This window comes from Bombina bombina, chromosome 2 (assembly GCF_027579735.1).
Source record: "Bombina bombina isolate aBomBom1 chromosome 2, aBomBom1.pri, whole genome shotgun sequence".
In the NCBI taxonomy this organism is placed as follows: Eukaryota; Metazoa; Chordata; class Amphibia; order Anura; family Bombinatoridae; genus Bombina; species Bombina bombina.
In genome coordinates, this window is record NC_069500.1 from 6,549,909 (window position 1) to 6,564,228 (window position 14,320).

Below are 14,320 nucleotides of genomic sequence, written 5' to 3' on the forward strand. Positions count from 1 at the left end.
TGGTGACCAGAGGTATTAGGCTGTTCTTTTTGCCTTCTAGTTTTTGGTCCTGGTGGCCAGAGATATTAGGCTGTTTTCCTCGCCTTCTAATCTTTGGTCCTGGTGGTCAGAGGTATTAGGCTGTTCTACTCACCTTCTACTCTTTGGTCCTGGTGACCAGGTGTATTAGGCTGTTCTCACCTTCTAGTCTTTGGTCCTGGTGACCAGAGGTATTAGGCTGTTCTTTTTGCCTTCTAGTTTTTGGTCCTGGTGGCCAGAGAAATTAGGCTGTTCTCCTCGCCTTCTTATCTTTGGATCTGGTGGTCAGAGGTATTAGGCTGTTCTCACCTTCTACTCTTTGGTCCTAGTGGCCAGAGATAGTAGGCTGTTCTCACCTTCTACTCTTTGGTCCTGTGTGACCAGAGCTATTAGGCTGTTCTCCTCGCCTTCTACGCTTTGGTCCTGGTGATCAGAGGTATTAGGCTGTTCTCCGCTCTTTTTAGTGTTTGGTCCTGGTGGCCAGAGATATTAGGCTGTTCTTTTTGCCTTCTAGTCTTTGGTCCTGGTGACTAGAGATATTAGGCTGTTCTCCTCTCTTTCTAGTGTTTGGTCCTGGTGGCTAGAGATATTAGGCTGTTCGCCTCTCCTTCTAGTCTTTGGTCCTGGTTACTAAAAGTAGGATGTAAGCTTTGCTGCTCCTCATGAATTATGCCTTAGACTGTTCTACCTTCTATTGGGATTCAGACTGGATTTGTTCCAGTGAATATTACCTGATATACCTGCTGTCTCACCAAAGACTAAGCAGTGCAAGTTGCCATTTCTATTATGGTAAATACTATTTGATTGATTTAAGACTCTGGATGGTTCCCATATAATTAAAAAAAAAATGGTCTTGTGCATATATCTCAGATTACCTCCCCAATCACAAGCAATCCTCTGCTGATTGTATTACTACACTTCAATAAAACGAATATTGCTTTTATCTTACCACCTGCTCCTTGACATCATGACACACAAGACATCCAGTGGATGCTATAACAATCCTCAAACACAGTGCTTGTGCACAGTGACAATACACAGACAGGAAACTGATAAGAGAATACACTTCCTTTATAAATTTTACTTTGATTATCAAACTTTCTTTCTTTTCGTGTTATCCTTTGTTGAAATGCAGTAATGTAAGCTCAGGCGCGTGCACGTGTCTGCAGTTCTACAAAAATGTTACATCAGCAAGAACATTAGATGGCAGCACTTTATCCTGCCATACACGTGCACACTCCTGAGCTTACATCCCTGCTTTTTCAACAAAGAACAACATGAGAAAGAAGCAAATAAATTAGAAACTTTTTTTTATAATTGCATGTTCTGAATCACAAAATAAAAATGTGTATGAGTTAGAGACTCCCTATAGCTGACGATCTGTGCAGGAGTATCCACAAATCTAACCAGGGGGCCAGCCCATCTGACGGCCGCCAATCACGTGCAGGTGGAGGTGATACACAGACTGAGCCCCTTGCTTGCCGTCATTAATCACTGCAAAATGGGCAAAGAACACTGGTGTGAGAGCCATTGTAAAACAAGTGACAGTCAGTGACAGAGAAAGAAAAATGAATACAGAAATAAAATATAAAATGTTATAAACACTAAAAAACAAAATGTATGCTTACCTGATAAATTTCTTTCTTTCTTGACACGATGAGTCCACGGATCATCTAATTACTATTGGGAATATCACTCCTGCCCAGCAGGAGGCGGCAAAGAGTACCACAGCAAAGCTGTTAAATATCACCTCCCTTCCCACCCCAGTCATTCGACCGAAGCAAAGGAGAGAAAGGAAGCAACAAGGTGCAGAGGTGTCTGAGGTTTATAGTATGACAAAAGCCTGTCTTAGAAAAACAGGGGCGGGCCGTGGACTCATCGTGTCAATAAATAAATTTATCAGGTAAGCATAAATTTTGTTTTCTTTCTAATGACACAATGAGTCCACGGATCATCTAATTACTATTGGGAATTAATACCCAAGCTAGAGTACACAGATAATAAGGGAGGGACAAGACAGGGAACCTAAACGGAAGGCACCACTGCTTGAAGAACCTTTCTCCCAAAAGAAGCACCGAACGAAGCAAAGGTATCAAATTTATAAAATTTTGAAAAAGTGTGAAGAGAGGACCCAGCCTTGCAAATCTATTCCACAGAAGCGTCATTTTTTAATGCCCAGGAAGAGGAAACAGCCCTCATAGAATGAGCCGTAACTCTCTCAGGAGGCTGCTGTCCAGCAGTCTCATAGGAAAAGCGAATGATACTCTTCAGCCACAAAGAAAGAGAAGTAGCCCCTTACGTTTCCCAGAGAAGACAACAAACAGAGCAGAAGACTGACGAAAATTCTTAGTCGGCTGTAAATAGAATTTCAATGCATGCACCACGTCAAGATTGTGTAGCAGACGTTCCTTTTGAGAAGAAGGATTAGGACACAAGGAAGGAACAATCATCTCCTGATTAATGCTCCAATCTGAAACCACCTTAGGGAGAAACCCTAACTTAGTACGCAAAACTACCCTTCTCCAAACCTTCTTGGAGAAAGGACAGAATTCTAGGAATCCGGACTCTACTCCAAGAGTAGCCTCTGGATTCCCACCAATACAGATATTTACGCCATATCTTACAGTAAATCTTTCTCGTCACAGGCTTACGAGTCTGAATCATGGTCTCAATGACTGATTCTGAAAATCCACGCTTGGATAAAATTAAGCGTTCTAGTTTCTCTGAAGCTTACTGCTTGGAGATTGATTTGGATGAAGGAAGGGCACTTGAAGTAGATGGTCCTTTCTCAACGGAAGTCTCCAAGGTGGAAGAGATGACATCTCCACCAGATCTGCATACCAAATCCTGCAAGACCACGCCGGTACAATGAGGATCACCAACGCCCTCTCCTGTTTGATTCGAGCAATGACCCGAGGTAGAAGAGCGAACGGGGGAAATAGGTATGCAAGACTGAACTTCCAAGGTACCACCAGAGCGTCTATCAGAACAGCCTGGGGGTCCTTTGACCTCAACCCGTACCTCGGGAGCTTGGCATTCTGCCGAGATGCCATGAGATCCAATTCCGGCTGTCCCCATTTGAGTATCAAGCTGGAAAACACTCCCCCGGGTGAAAGGTCTGTCTGCTCAGAAAATCCACCTCCCAGTTGTCCACTCCTGGGATGTGAATTGCCGACAGACAGCAGTTGTGGGTCTCCGCCCACTGAATTATCTTGGCTACCTCTGTCATGGCCAAAGAACTCTGAGTTCCTCCCTAATGGTTGATGTAAGCCACAGAAGTTATGTTGTCCGACCCTAACCTGATGAACCGGGCCAAGGCTAACTGAGCATTGAAGATTGATCTCAGCTCCAGAATGTTTATGAGTAGAACAGACTCTGACTGAGCCCATGTCCCCTGAGTCTTTAGAGAGCCCCAGACTGCTCCCCATACCAGAATGCTGGCGTCCATTGTCACAATCTCCCAGGTGGGTCTGCGGAAGCAAGTTCCCTGGGATAGATGATCCTGAGACAACCACCAAAGAAGGGAATCCCTGGTCTCCTGCTCCAGATGTAATTGTGGAGACAGATCCGTATAATCTCCGTTCCACTGTCTGAGCATGCATAACTGCATAGGTCTGAGGTGAAAATGGGCAAAAGGGATGATGTCCATAGCCGCTACCATCAGACCGATTACCTTCATACATTTAGCCACTGATGGCCAAGGAGAGGACTGAAGCGCTAGACAAGAATCGAAAATCTTTAATTTCCTGACTTCTGTCAGAAATATCTTCATTGATAAGGAATCTATTATGGTTCCCAAGAAAACTACCCTTGTAGTTGGAACTAAGGAACTCTTTCCAAATTCACCTTCCATCCGTGAGATCGCAGGAAGGATAACATTTCCGTGTGGGATTTTGCCTGTTGAAAGGATGGCGCCTGAACCAGAATGTCGTACAGATAATGCACCCATGCAATGCCCCGCAACCGGAGCACCGCCAACAGTGATCCCAGAACCTTTGAAAAAATTCTGGGAGCTGTGATGAGGCCGAATGGAAGAGCCACAAACTGGAAGTGTTTGTCTAGAAATGCCAAACTCAGAAACTTGTGATGGTCCCTGTGTATGGGAACATGCAGGTATGCATCCTTTAAATCTACTGTTGTCATAAATTGACCCTCTTAAACGAAGGGAAGAATGGAACGAATAGTTTCCATCTTGAAGGACGGTACCTCTTTTTTGAAAACCACGAACAGATTGGAGTAAAATCCCAGACCCTGCTCCTGCCTTGGAACAGGAACTATTAACGAACAGATTGGAGTAAAATCCCAGACTCTGCTCCTGCCTTGGAACAGGAACTATTAATCCCAGGTCGGAAAGGTCTTGAACACAGTGTAAGAATGCCTCTCTTTTTGTCTGGTCAACAGATAATCTTGAGAGCAGAAACCTGCCCCTGGGAGGAAAGGTCTTGAACTCTAGTATGTATCCCTGGGACACGTTGTCCACTGCCCAGGGATCCTGAACATCCTGAACCCAAGCCTGAGAGAAGGAAAGTCTGCCCCCCACAAGATCCGTTCCCGGATCGGGGCAGACCCTTCCCTTGAGTCAATAGCAGGCTTCTTACATTGTTTTCCTTTGTTCCAGGACAGGTTGGGCCTCCAGGAAGGCTTAGACTGTTCCTGCTTGGAAGCAGGAGAGAAAGGCTTACTCTTGAAGTTTCAAAAGGAACGAAAATTGCTCTGACGTCCCTTCTGCTTATTCCTCTTGTCTTGAGGGAGGAAATGACCCTTTCCTCCCATAATGTCAGAAATTATTTCCGCCAATCCCGGCCCAAACAAGGTCTTCCTTTTGTAGGGAATAGCCAAAAGCTTAGACTTAAATGACACATCCGCAGACCAAGATTTTAACCATAATGCTCTGCGGCCAGCACAGCAAAACCGGAAATCTTTGCTCCCAGTTTAATAACCTGTAGGGAAGCATCTGTGATAAATGAATTGGCCAACTTAAAGGGACATTAAACAAGTTGAGATGGTAATATAAAAGGATAAATTGTATATATAAAACAGCTCTGCAATATACTTTCATTATTTATTTTGTTCTCTTTGCCTGTAATTCCATTCTGAAATTGTGAGCTTTTCAGTTCCTGTTAGAAATGTAAGTGCAGAACTCTGTTCAATCCAGCACAATCATTGGCTGCACACTCTAGTGACCTATTTATAACTCTCTAATTGGCAACAGCAGAGAAGGTAACACAAGTTACAACATGGCAGCTCCTAGTGTTTTATAGACACTAAAACTTTATACTTATTTTGTCACTTTTTAAACAACTAATGAAACTTTAAAAAATACATCTACATGCTACTCATGGACTAATCTTTTCTTTGAATGTATCATTTTATCTAGCATGTATTTAGTGTTTAATGTCCCTATAAGGGCCTTGATCCTATCCTAGATCTCTTCAAGGGGAGTGTCTGTCCGAATAGAATAAGACAACGCATCAAACCAGTATGCCGCCGCGCTAGTGACGGTAGCAATACACACTGCAGGTTTCCACTGTAAACCCTGATGTACATACATCTTCTTGAGTAACCCCCTCTAATTTTTTTTCCATAGGATCTTTAAAGGAACAATTATCTTCTATGGGAATAGTGGTCCTCTTAGCCAGCATGGAAATTGCCCCCTCCACCTTGGTTACTGTCTGCCAAGACTCCTTGATAGAGTCTGCTATAGGGAACATCTTCTTAAATATAGGGGATGGAGAAAAAGGGATACCCGGTCTCTCCCATTCCTTAGCAATAATCTCTGTAGCTCGATCTGGTACAGGAAAAACCTCCACTATGGAGAGTACATCAAAATATTTAGCTTACTATCGGCTAGATTTGGAGTTTTGTCGGTAACGACCCGAAAAACTAACGCCGGCTTTTTTCTGGCCGCACCATAAAAATAACTCTGGTATTGAGAGTCCACAGAATGGCTGTGTTAGGCTCCAAAAAAGGAGCGTAGAGCATTTTTAACGCAGCTTCAACTCTCGATACCAGAGTTGCTTACGCAAGCGGCCAGCCTCAAAAACGTGCTCGTGCACGATTCTCCAATAGGAAACAATGGGACTGTTTGAGGTGAAAAAAAACCTAACACCTGCAAAAAAGCCGCGTTCAGCTCCTAACGCAGCCCCATTGTTTGCTATGCGGTAACACTTCCTACGTCTGCACTTAACACTCTAACATGTACCCCGAGTCTAAACACCCCTAACCTTACACTTATTAACCCCTAATCTGCCGCCCCCGCTATCGCTGACCCCTGCATATTATTATTAACCCCTAATCTGCCGCTCCGTAAACCGCCGCTACTTACATTATCCCTATGTACCCCTAATCTGCTGCCCTAACATCGCCGACCCCTATATTATATTTATTAACCCCTAATCTGCCCCCCACAACGTCGCCTCCACCTGCCTACACTTATTAACCCCTAATCTGCTGACCGGACCTGAGCGCTACTATAATAAAGTTATTAACCCCTAATCCGCCTCACTAACCCTATAATAAATAGTATTAACCCCTAATCTGCCCTCCCTAACATCGCCGACACCTAACTTCAATTATTAACCCCTAATCTGCCGACTGGAGCTCACCGCTATTCTAATAAATGTATTAACCCCTAAAGCTAAGTCTAACCCTAACACTAACACCCCCCCTAAATTAAATATAATTTACATCTAACGAAATTAATTAACTATTATTAAATAAATTATTCCTATTTAAAGATAAATACTTACCTGTAAAATAAATCCTAATATAGCTACAATATAAATTATAATTATATTATAGCTATTTTAGGATTTATATTTATTTTACAGGTAACTTTGTATTTTACAGGTAACAGATTGAGCTTGCATTCTATTGGCTGTTCCGATCAGCCAATAGAATGCGAGCTCAATCTGATTGGCTGATTGGATCAGCCAATCGGATTGAACTTGATTCTGATTGGCTGATTCCATCAGCCAATCAGAATATTCCTACCTTAATTCCGATTGGCTGATAGAATCCTATCAGCCAATCAGAATTCGAGGGACGCCATCTTGGATGACGTCCCTTAAAGGAACCGTCATTCGGCTAGTAGGCGTCGGGAGAAGAGGATGTTCCGCGTCGGAGGTCTGCAAGATGGATCCGGAAGAAAGAAGATTGAAGATGCCGTTGATAGAAGACTTCTTCCGGATCATGGACCTCTTCAGCTCCCGCTTGGATGAAGACTTCATCCGGATCATGGACCTCTTCAGCTCCCGCTTGGATGAAGACTTCAGCCGGATCATGGACCTCTTCAGCCCCCCGCTTGGGCTTGGATCAGGACATCGGAGGAGCTCTTCAGGACGGATCGGTGAACCTGGCAGGGTGAAGATAAGGTAGGAAGATCTTCAGGGGCTTAGTGTTAGGTTTATTTAAGGGGGGTTTGGGTTAGATTAGGGGTATGTGGGTGGTGGGTTGTAATGTTGGAGGGGGGTATTGTATGTTTTTTTTTACAGGCAAAAGAGCTGAATTCTTTGGGGCATGCCCCGCAAAGGGCCCTGTTCAGGGCTGGTAAGGTAAAAGAGCTTTGAACTTTTGTAATTTAGAATAGGGTAGGGCATTTTTTTATTTTGGGGGGCTTTGTTATTTTATTAGGGGGCTTAGAGTAGGTGTAATTAGTTTAAAATTGTTGTAATATTTTTCTTATGTTTGTAAATATTTTTTTATTTTTTGTAACTTAGTTCTTTTTTATTTTTTGTACTTTAGCTAGTTTATTTAATTGTATTTATTTGTAGGAATTGTATTTAATTAATTTATTGATAGTGTAGTGTTAGGTTTAATTGTAACTTAGGTTAGGATTTATTTTACAGGTAAATTTGTAATTATTTTAACTATTTTAGCTATTAAATAGTTCTTAACTATTTAATAGCTATTGTACCTGGTTAAAATAAATACAAAGTTACCTGTAAAATAAATATAAATCCTAAAATAGCTATAATATAATTATAATTTATATTGTAGCTATATTAGGGTTTATTTTACAGGTAAGTATTTAGCTTTAAATAGGAATAATTTATTTAATAAGAGTTAATTAATTTCGTTAGATGTAAATTATATTTAACTTAGGGGGGTGTTAGTGTTAGGGTTAGACTTAGCTTTAGGGGTTAATATTATTATTATCGGTTATTTGTAGAGCGCCAACAGATTCCGCAGCGCTATAAACAAAGGGGAGTACAAGAAAACGATTATAGGGTAGAGGGCCCTGCCAAGAGTTGCACTGTTGTAGTCAGCTCTTAAGAAGGTGATCTACAAACAGCTGGACTCTTAGGCTTACATGCTAAGAGGGTTCAGGGGATTGCAGTGGAGGAGAGGAACTGGTAATAGGAAAGGTCAGCGTAGGTTGTATGCGTCCCTGAACAGTAGAGTCTTTAGGGAGCACTTGAAGCTTTTAAAACTAGAAGAGAGTCTTGTGGAGCGAGGCAGAGAGTTCCACAAGATGGGAGCCAGTCTGGAGAAGTCCTGTAAACGGGAGTGTGATGAGGTGACAAGAGAGGAGAGTAGGAGGTCATGAGCAGAGCGAAGGGGACGGGAGGGAGTGTATCTGGAGACAAGGTCTGAGATGTAGGGGGGAGCAGTGCAGTTGAGGGCTTTGTATGTAAGAGTGAGAGTTTTGTGTTTGATCCTAGAGGCAAGAGGAAGCCAGTGAAGGGATTGGCAGAGAGGCGCAGCAGATGAAGAGCGACGTGTAAGGAAGATGAGTCTGGCAGAGGCATTCATTATGGATTGTAAAGGAGCTAGGCGGCAGGTGGGGAGACCAGAGAGGACAGAGTTGCAGTAATCAAGGCGGGAAAGAATGAGAGAGTGGATTAAAATCTTAGTTGTGGGGGGCGGAGCCTGGCTGCTCAGGAAGATGGCCGTGTAAAGTGAGAGCTCCCAAGCCATCAAAACCCTAATCAAATGCATGCAGTACCTGTTTTATAAGCCATACCATATCCCCCTCAGTGACCAGACCCCCGGAGTTCCCTTTGCAATACCCGGGAATAACAATATCGCCACACCGGACTGCCGCAGCGACCACGGCCCTCACCGCCACGGAGCGCATTACCGAGCGCACATAGAGACAGCTGCGACACAAATACTCATACCGGTCTGAAGGGACCAAGTGCAGGAAACTAAACCTGAGGAGATTCAATCACCCTGAGAGTGAATATTAACAAGGCGCACAGAAGGTGAGAAAATCCGCCCGGCGGACTTAGCAGCAGCACATAGAGACACGACAAAAGGCGTGGGGGTAGATTAAGCACCACAAACATAGGCCGGAGCGCTCTGGAAGTCCCCGCTAAAGTATACACTGCGGGTAGTAAGCGACACAGGCAATCAATTAGAGGATAAGCCCTGCACAGCAGCAATAAGTTATACGGTGGAAAAAAAAAAAAAAACGCAGTGTTAACTGATAACTCCCTAGATGAGAGAAGGGAACACAAAGGCAACAAACTTAAGGAAAGGGAACAGTTAACAGAAAACAAAAGAAAACAAAACAAAAACACACTGTGACACTTTAATGAGGAACAGCAGCAGCTAGAACTTCAGGCAGCCGCTTAGACAAAGAAGCAGCACAGACCCCAAACAAAGTAAAAAACGGTGACAACGGCTTCAGAGGGCACCTTGCTTAAGAGAACAAGCCAAGGGGCGCAGGCCTAGCCCTAGGGAATCTATTGAAAATTTATTGCACGACTGGAAGTATATACAGCACAATCTAAATAAGCACAAGGGCATTGTTGTTGAACCACAATCAACCACTTACTACACACCACATGCAGGAGGGTGCTAACAGTATGCCAGGCCGCAGACCAAGCAGAACAGATAATACCCCACGCTCTAAAACTTTACAACAATTTCTGAGGCCTGTAGAACCCACATCAGACACCCAACCTGAAATAGTGGGAATGGACCAGCAAAGAGATATATCAACTGACACACGTAGCATAGACCTGCCTGCAGCGGGGCTCACGAAAGAGGACTTGTTACCACTTTGTACGAAGCAAGATCTTAAAGAGATGCTAACAGAGGTTAGAAGCTGGTATGGTGAGCTGAAAAAAGATATCACTCGTATAACACAGAGGGTCACAACACTAGAAGAAGGCCATAATATAATGGACACTGACATGCAGCATATGTCGCAGCTGGCGTATGCACAAGATGAAACAATCCAACATCTACTTGAAAAAGTGGAGGACCTGGATAACCGAGGGAGGAGAAACAATATGAGAATACGTGGAATTCCAGAAACTATCCTCCCGGCTGCCCTAGAAGGCTGTATACAGGCCTTGTTCAGAACGATTAAAGGAGACAACAATGCACCAGACATCCAGATAGAAAGGGCGCACAGAGCACTTAGAGCAAACCCCCCCCCCCAAAGCCCCTCCAAGGGATGTGATTCTAAAAACGCTTCACTATAAAGACAAAGAAGAAATTATGAAACATGCCAGAGCAAAACAAGAGATTACCCACGCGGGTCATCGGATACAAGTCTTTCAAGATCTCAGCCCTACTACGCTCCAGAAACGGAGGGAACTACAGTACATTACAAAAGTCCTGCAGGAACAGAGAATAATCTACAGATGGGGCTTTCCAGTTTGTATCATCGCTACAAGGGGTAGTAACACTGCTGTATTCAAGTCTGTAGAAGATTTACCACACTTTTGTGAAACACTGCAAATAAAAATACAACCCCCAGAGATGGCCCAACATGCAGGAAACAGCCGTCACCCCGCAGAACAGAGGATACCTCCATTATCGTCCAGAAATTCAGACAAAAATGGGAGAAACCCTGATGTGAACAAACAAATACAGGAGGACACTATACAGGGACTGCTCACTGATGAGTAACACCAAAAGGGGACATTTGACACAAACTATGGACTTCAGGTCGTATGCTAGATAAGCCTCTATATATTTCTTTAATAGGGTTTGGGGACAGGGATACTGCCCTCATTATATTGTCATAATATTGTTTATATTGTTATATTGTTTAGAGTTGTGATATTGCACAGTTTGATCGTTAATTTATTTCTTGCATTTTCTTACATAGCTTGCAACTAGGATTGAACCAAATTCTGCCATTAACTGTTAAGTAATAGAGCTTAGCGTCAAGACATTGTGATTTACTGTTTCTGTTGCATATATTTGATCTTTCTCCCTCCCAGTCAGATACATACCCACACTCAGGAAACCACAGAGACACGCGGATCACCAGTGAATACGGTAGGCACACTTCATATTTCAGCACCTAAGAGTACATACAACTAGAGGCAACTATACACAGTTAACGCTAAACACTATGCCACGACAACCCAGAGATAATGGGGATAATACCCAGCCCAGATACATTACATTATTAACAATTAATGCAAGGGGACTCAATAGCCCTGAAAAATGCTCCATTGCCTTTAACAATATGTATAGAGAATCAGGTGATATCCTATTTATTCAGGAAACGCACTTTAAAAAAGGCAGGGAGCCAAAATTCTTGAGCAACAAATATAACACTTCATACTTAGCCTCAGGGAACTCTAAGAAAGGCGGAGTAGGAATCCTCATAAGAAATAATATTCATTTCAACCCGACCAGAGTTATAAAAGACACCAATGGCCAATACTTAATAGTAATAGGGACTCTGTTCAGCACACCTGCCACATTGGTAAATATATATCTCCCCAATCAAGGCCAGCATTTAGTATTCAAGCAGGTAGCGAACCTAATACTAGAACACTCAAAAGGAATAATTTTGCTAGGGGGCGATTTCAATCTCCCGTTAGACCCCACACTAGACACCTCTTTGGGACACTCTAGCACCCACCAAAGGATAATCAAAGCAATCCACACCCAGATGCATCAGCTCAAACTACATGATGTATGGCGAACAAGTAACCCACAAAAGCGAGACTACACATTCTACTCCCACCCACACCACCTCTATACTAGAATAGACTATTTCCTCATCGATCAAATAGGCCTGACAAGAGTAGAGAACTCCACCATCTTGCCAATGACATGGTCAGACCATGCCCCAGTGATATGCAAACTGCATTGGCCAGACCTCCCTATAAGGCCCTTTATGTGGCGACTAGATGAGAACATACTTAATGACGCGCTTGTTAAATCAGAAATAGACGTTGCATTGGGGAATTACTTCAGGGAAAACCTGACTGAAGACACCTCAGCCACTACGATATGGGAGGCACACAAATGCGTGCTGAGGGGGGAATTTATTAGGCTCAAAGCGAGGGGAACAAGAAACAATAGACCGTTTGTTAACTCCACAACCTCCCAAATCAAATACTGGGAAACCCAACTCAAGCATAGCCCCAACTCCCCTGAAATTTTAAAAAAACTGACCACTACCAGACAGGACTTAAACAATCACCTACTGAAGGTATACCAAGAGCAGGCTACCAGACTACAACAGAAATACTTTGACATCAACGATAAAATCGGACCTGCACTAGCCAAGACACTCAAGAGAAAGCAATTAGACACACATGTATACTCCATGACGGATCACACAGGGCAAACACACAGAGATAGTCCACAAATAGCAGAAACATTCAGACGCTACTATCAGGAATTATATAACATCCAGAATAATACTAGTCAGGAGGAAATGGAGGGATTTCTAGCAGATACGCAGTTGAGTACCCTAGGAAGAGAGGACAGAGAGTACTTGGACTCTCCCATCACACACGATGAGATTAAGACCGCTATAAAAAACATGCCTAACGGTAAAAGCCCAGGACCTGACGGTCTCAGCACACGCTACTACAAGACCTATGTGCACCACCTGTTGGCTCCACTAACAGCTTTATTTAATTCAATATTAAAAGAGAAGGGATTTTCAGACGCTATGTTAGCAGCACACATAACAGTAATACACAAGACAGGCAAAAGAACAGATAAACCGGAAAACTACAGACCCATATCTCTGCTGAACACTGACATCAAGATATTTGCAAAGATTTTGGCCACTAGGATTAATAAATTTCTACCAGACCTAATTCACCCAGACCAAGTGGGGTTTGTACCTGGCCGAGAGGCCAGGGACAACACACTAAGAACACTTCAAATTATAGCACATGTTAAAGCACAAGAAACCCCTATGGTATTAATATCTACAGACGCTGAGAAAGCCTTTGATAGGGTGCAGTGGGGCTTTCTCAAATTAGTCTTACAAAAAATGAAATTCAGTGACACCTTCATAAATTTGATCTTTACTCTTTATACGAATCCCACGGCCCAAGTAAAGGTGAATGGCCTGCTATCAGACAGTTTTTCTATCAGGAATGGTACGAGACAAGGCTGTCCCCTTTCACCTATACTTTTTGCTATTACAATAGAAGCCCTAGCCCAAAAAATTCGGAATGATACCCAAATAGAGGGAATACAGATTGCCTCAAACATGTATAAGATAGCTTTATATGCGGACGATGTCTTGCTCACCTTGACCAACGTTAACACCTCCATGAACAGAACACTTGAAATATTTGGGGAATTTAGCAAAGTTTCCACTTTCCAGTTAAACCTTTCCAAGTCTGAGATCCTTAACATTACATACGACGCAACGGCACTCGACCAGTCCCTACAGGACTGCCCACTCAATAAGCAAAAAACTAAGATGAAGTATTTAGGCATATTTTTATCCTCGGACCAGCAGGTGATGCATGAGGCCAATTACAAAAAGTTAGAGACAGACATAGTGGCGGACCTGTCTAATTGGAAAAACAAACCCATATCCTGGCTGGGAAGGGTAAACGTGATAAAAATGAACATCCTGCCTAGGCTACTATATCTTATGCAAACTACACCAATCCCCCTCCCACACAATTACCTACCCAAATTGCAAAACACAATAGAACATTATGTCTGGGGGACTATTAGGCCCAGGGTCAAGAAAGCTACACTATATCTACCCAGAGACAGAGGTGGTCTGGGGCTACCAAATATCATGATATATAAACAAGCCATCTCACTGCGGCAACTATTGGATTGGTGTGGGAATGATCCTAACAAACTATGGGTTCAGATAGACCGCTCAATACTGGGCGTGGGCAACGCAGGGGGAATGGCCTGGTTATCAGAGAGAGACAGGCCAATGGCAACATCTAGGTATCCGCTGTTCGCTGACTTTTTCACCACCTGGGACAGACTGTTGAACACCTCCACAAACATTTCCACTCACATAAGCCCCTTGACACCCACATACCAGAATCCTGCAACACCTTGGAACCATAGAGAAACAAACTTCAGTCACACCATACCATACAAGGAA

At 43.2% G+C, this 14,320-nt stretch overlaps 1 protein-coding gene across 1 annotated transcript in view; it reads right to left on the bottom strand.

Annotated features, from left to right (window-relative positions):
* Positions 1-1,071: 1,071 nt before the first annotated feature.
* The window catches only part of LOC128646833 (uncharacterized HIT-like protein Synpcc7942_1390), a 150,040-nt gene continuing 136,791 nt past the window's right edge, over positions 1,072-14,320 (bottom strand). Inside the window, exon 4 of the mRNA XM_053699631.1 lies at positions 1,072-1,512. Within this exon, the coding sequence (XP_053555606.1) occupies positions 1,421-1,512 (92 nt within the window). The 3' untranslated portion in view covers positions 1,072-1,420. The remainder of the gene's footprint in view (positions 1,513-14,320) is intronic.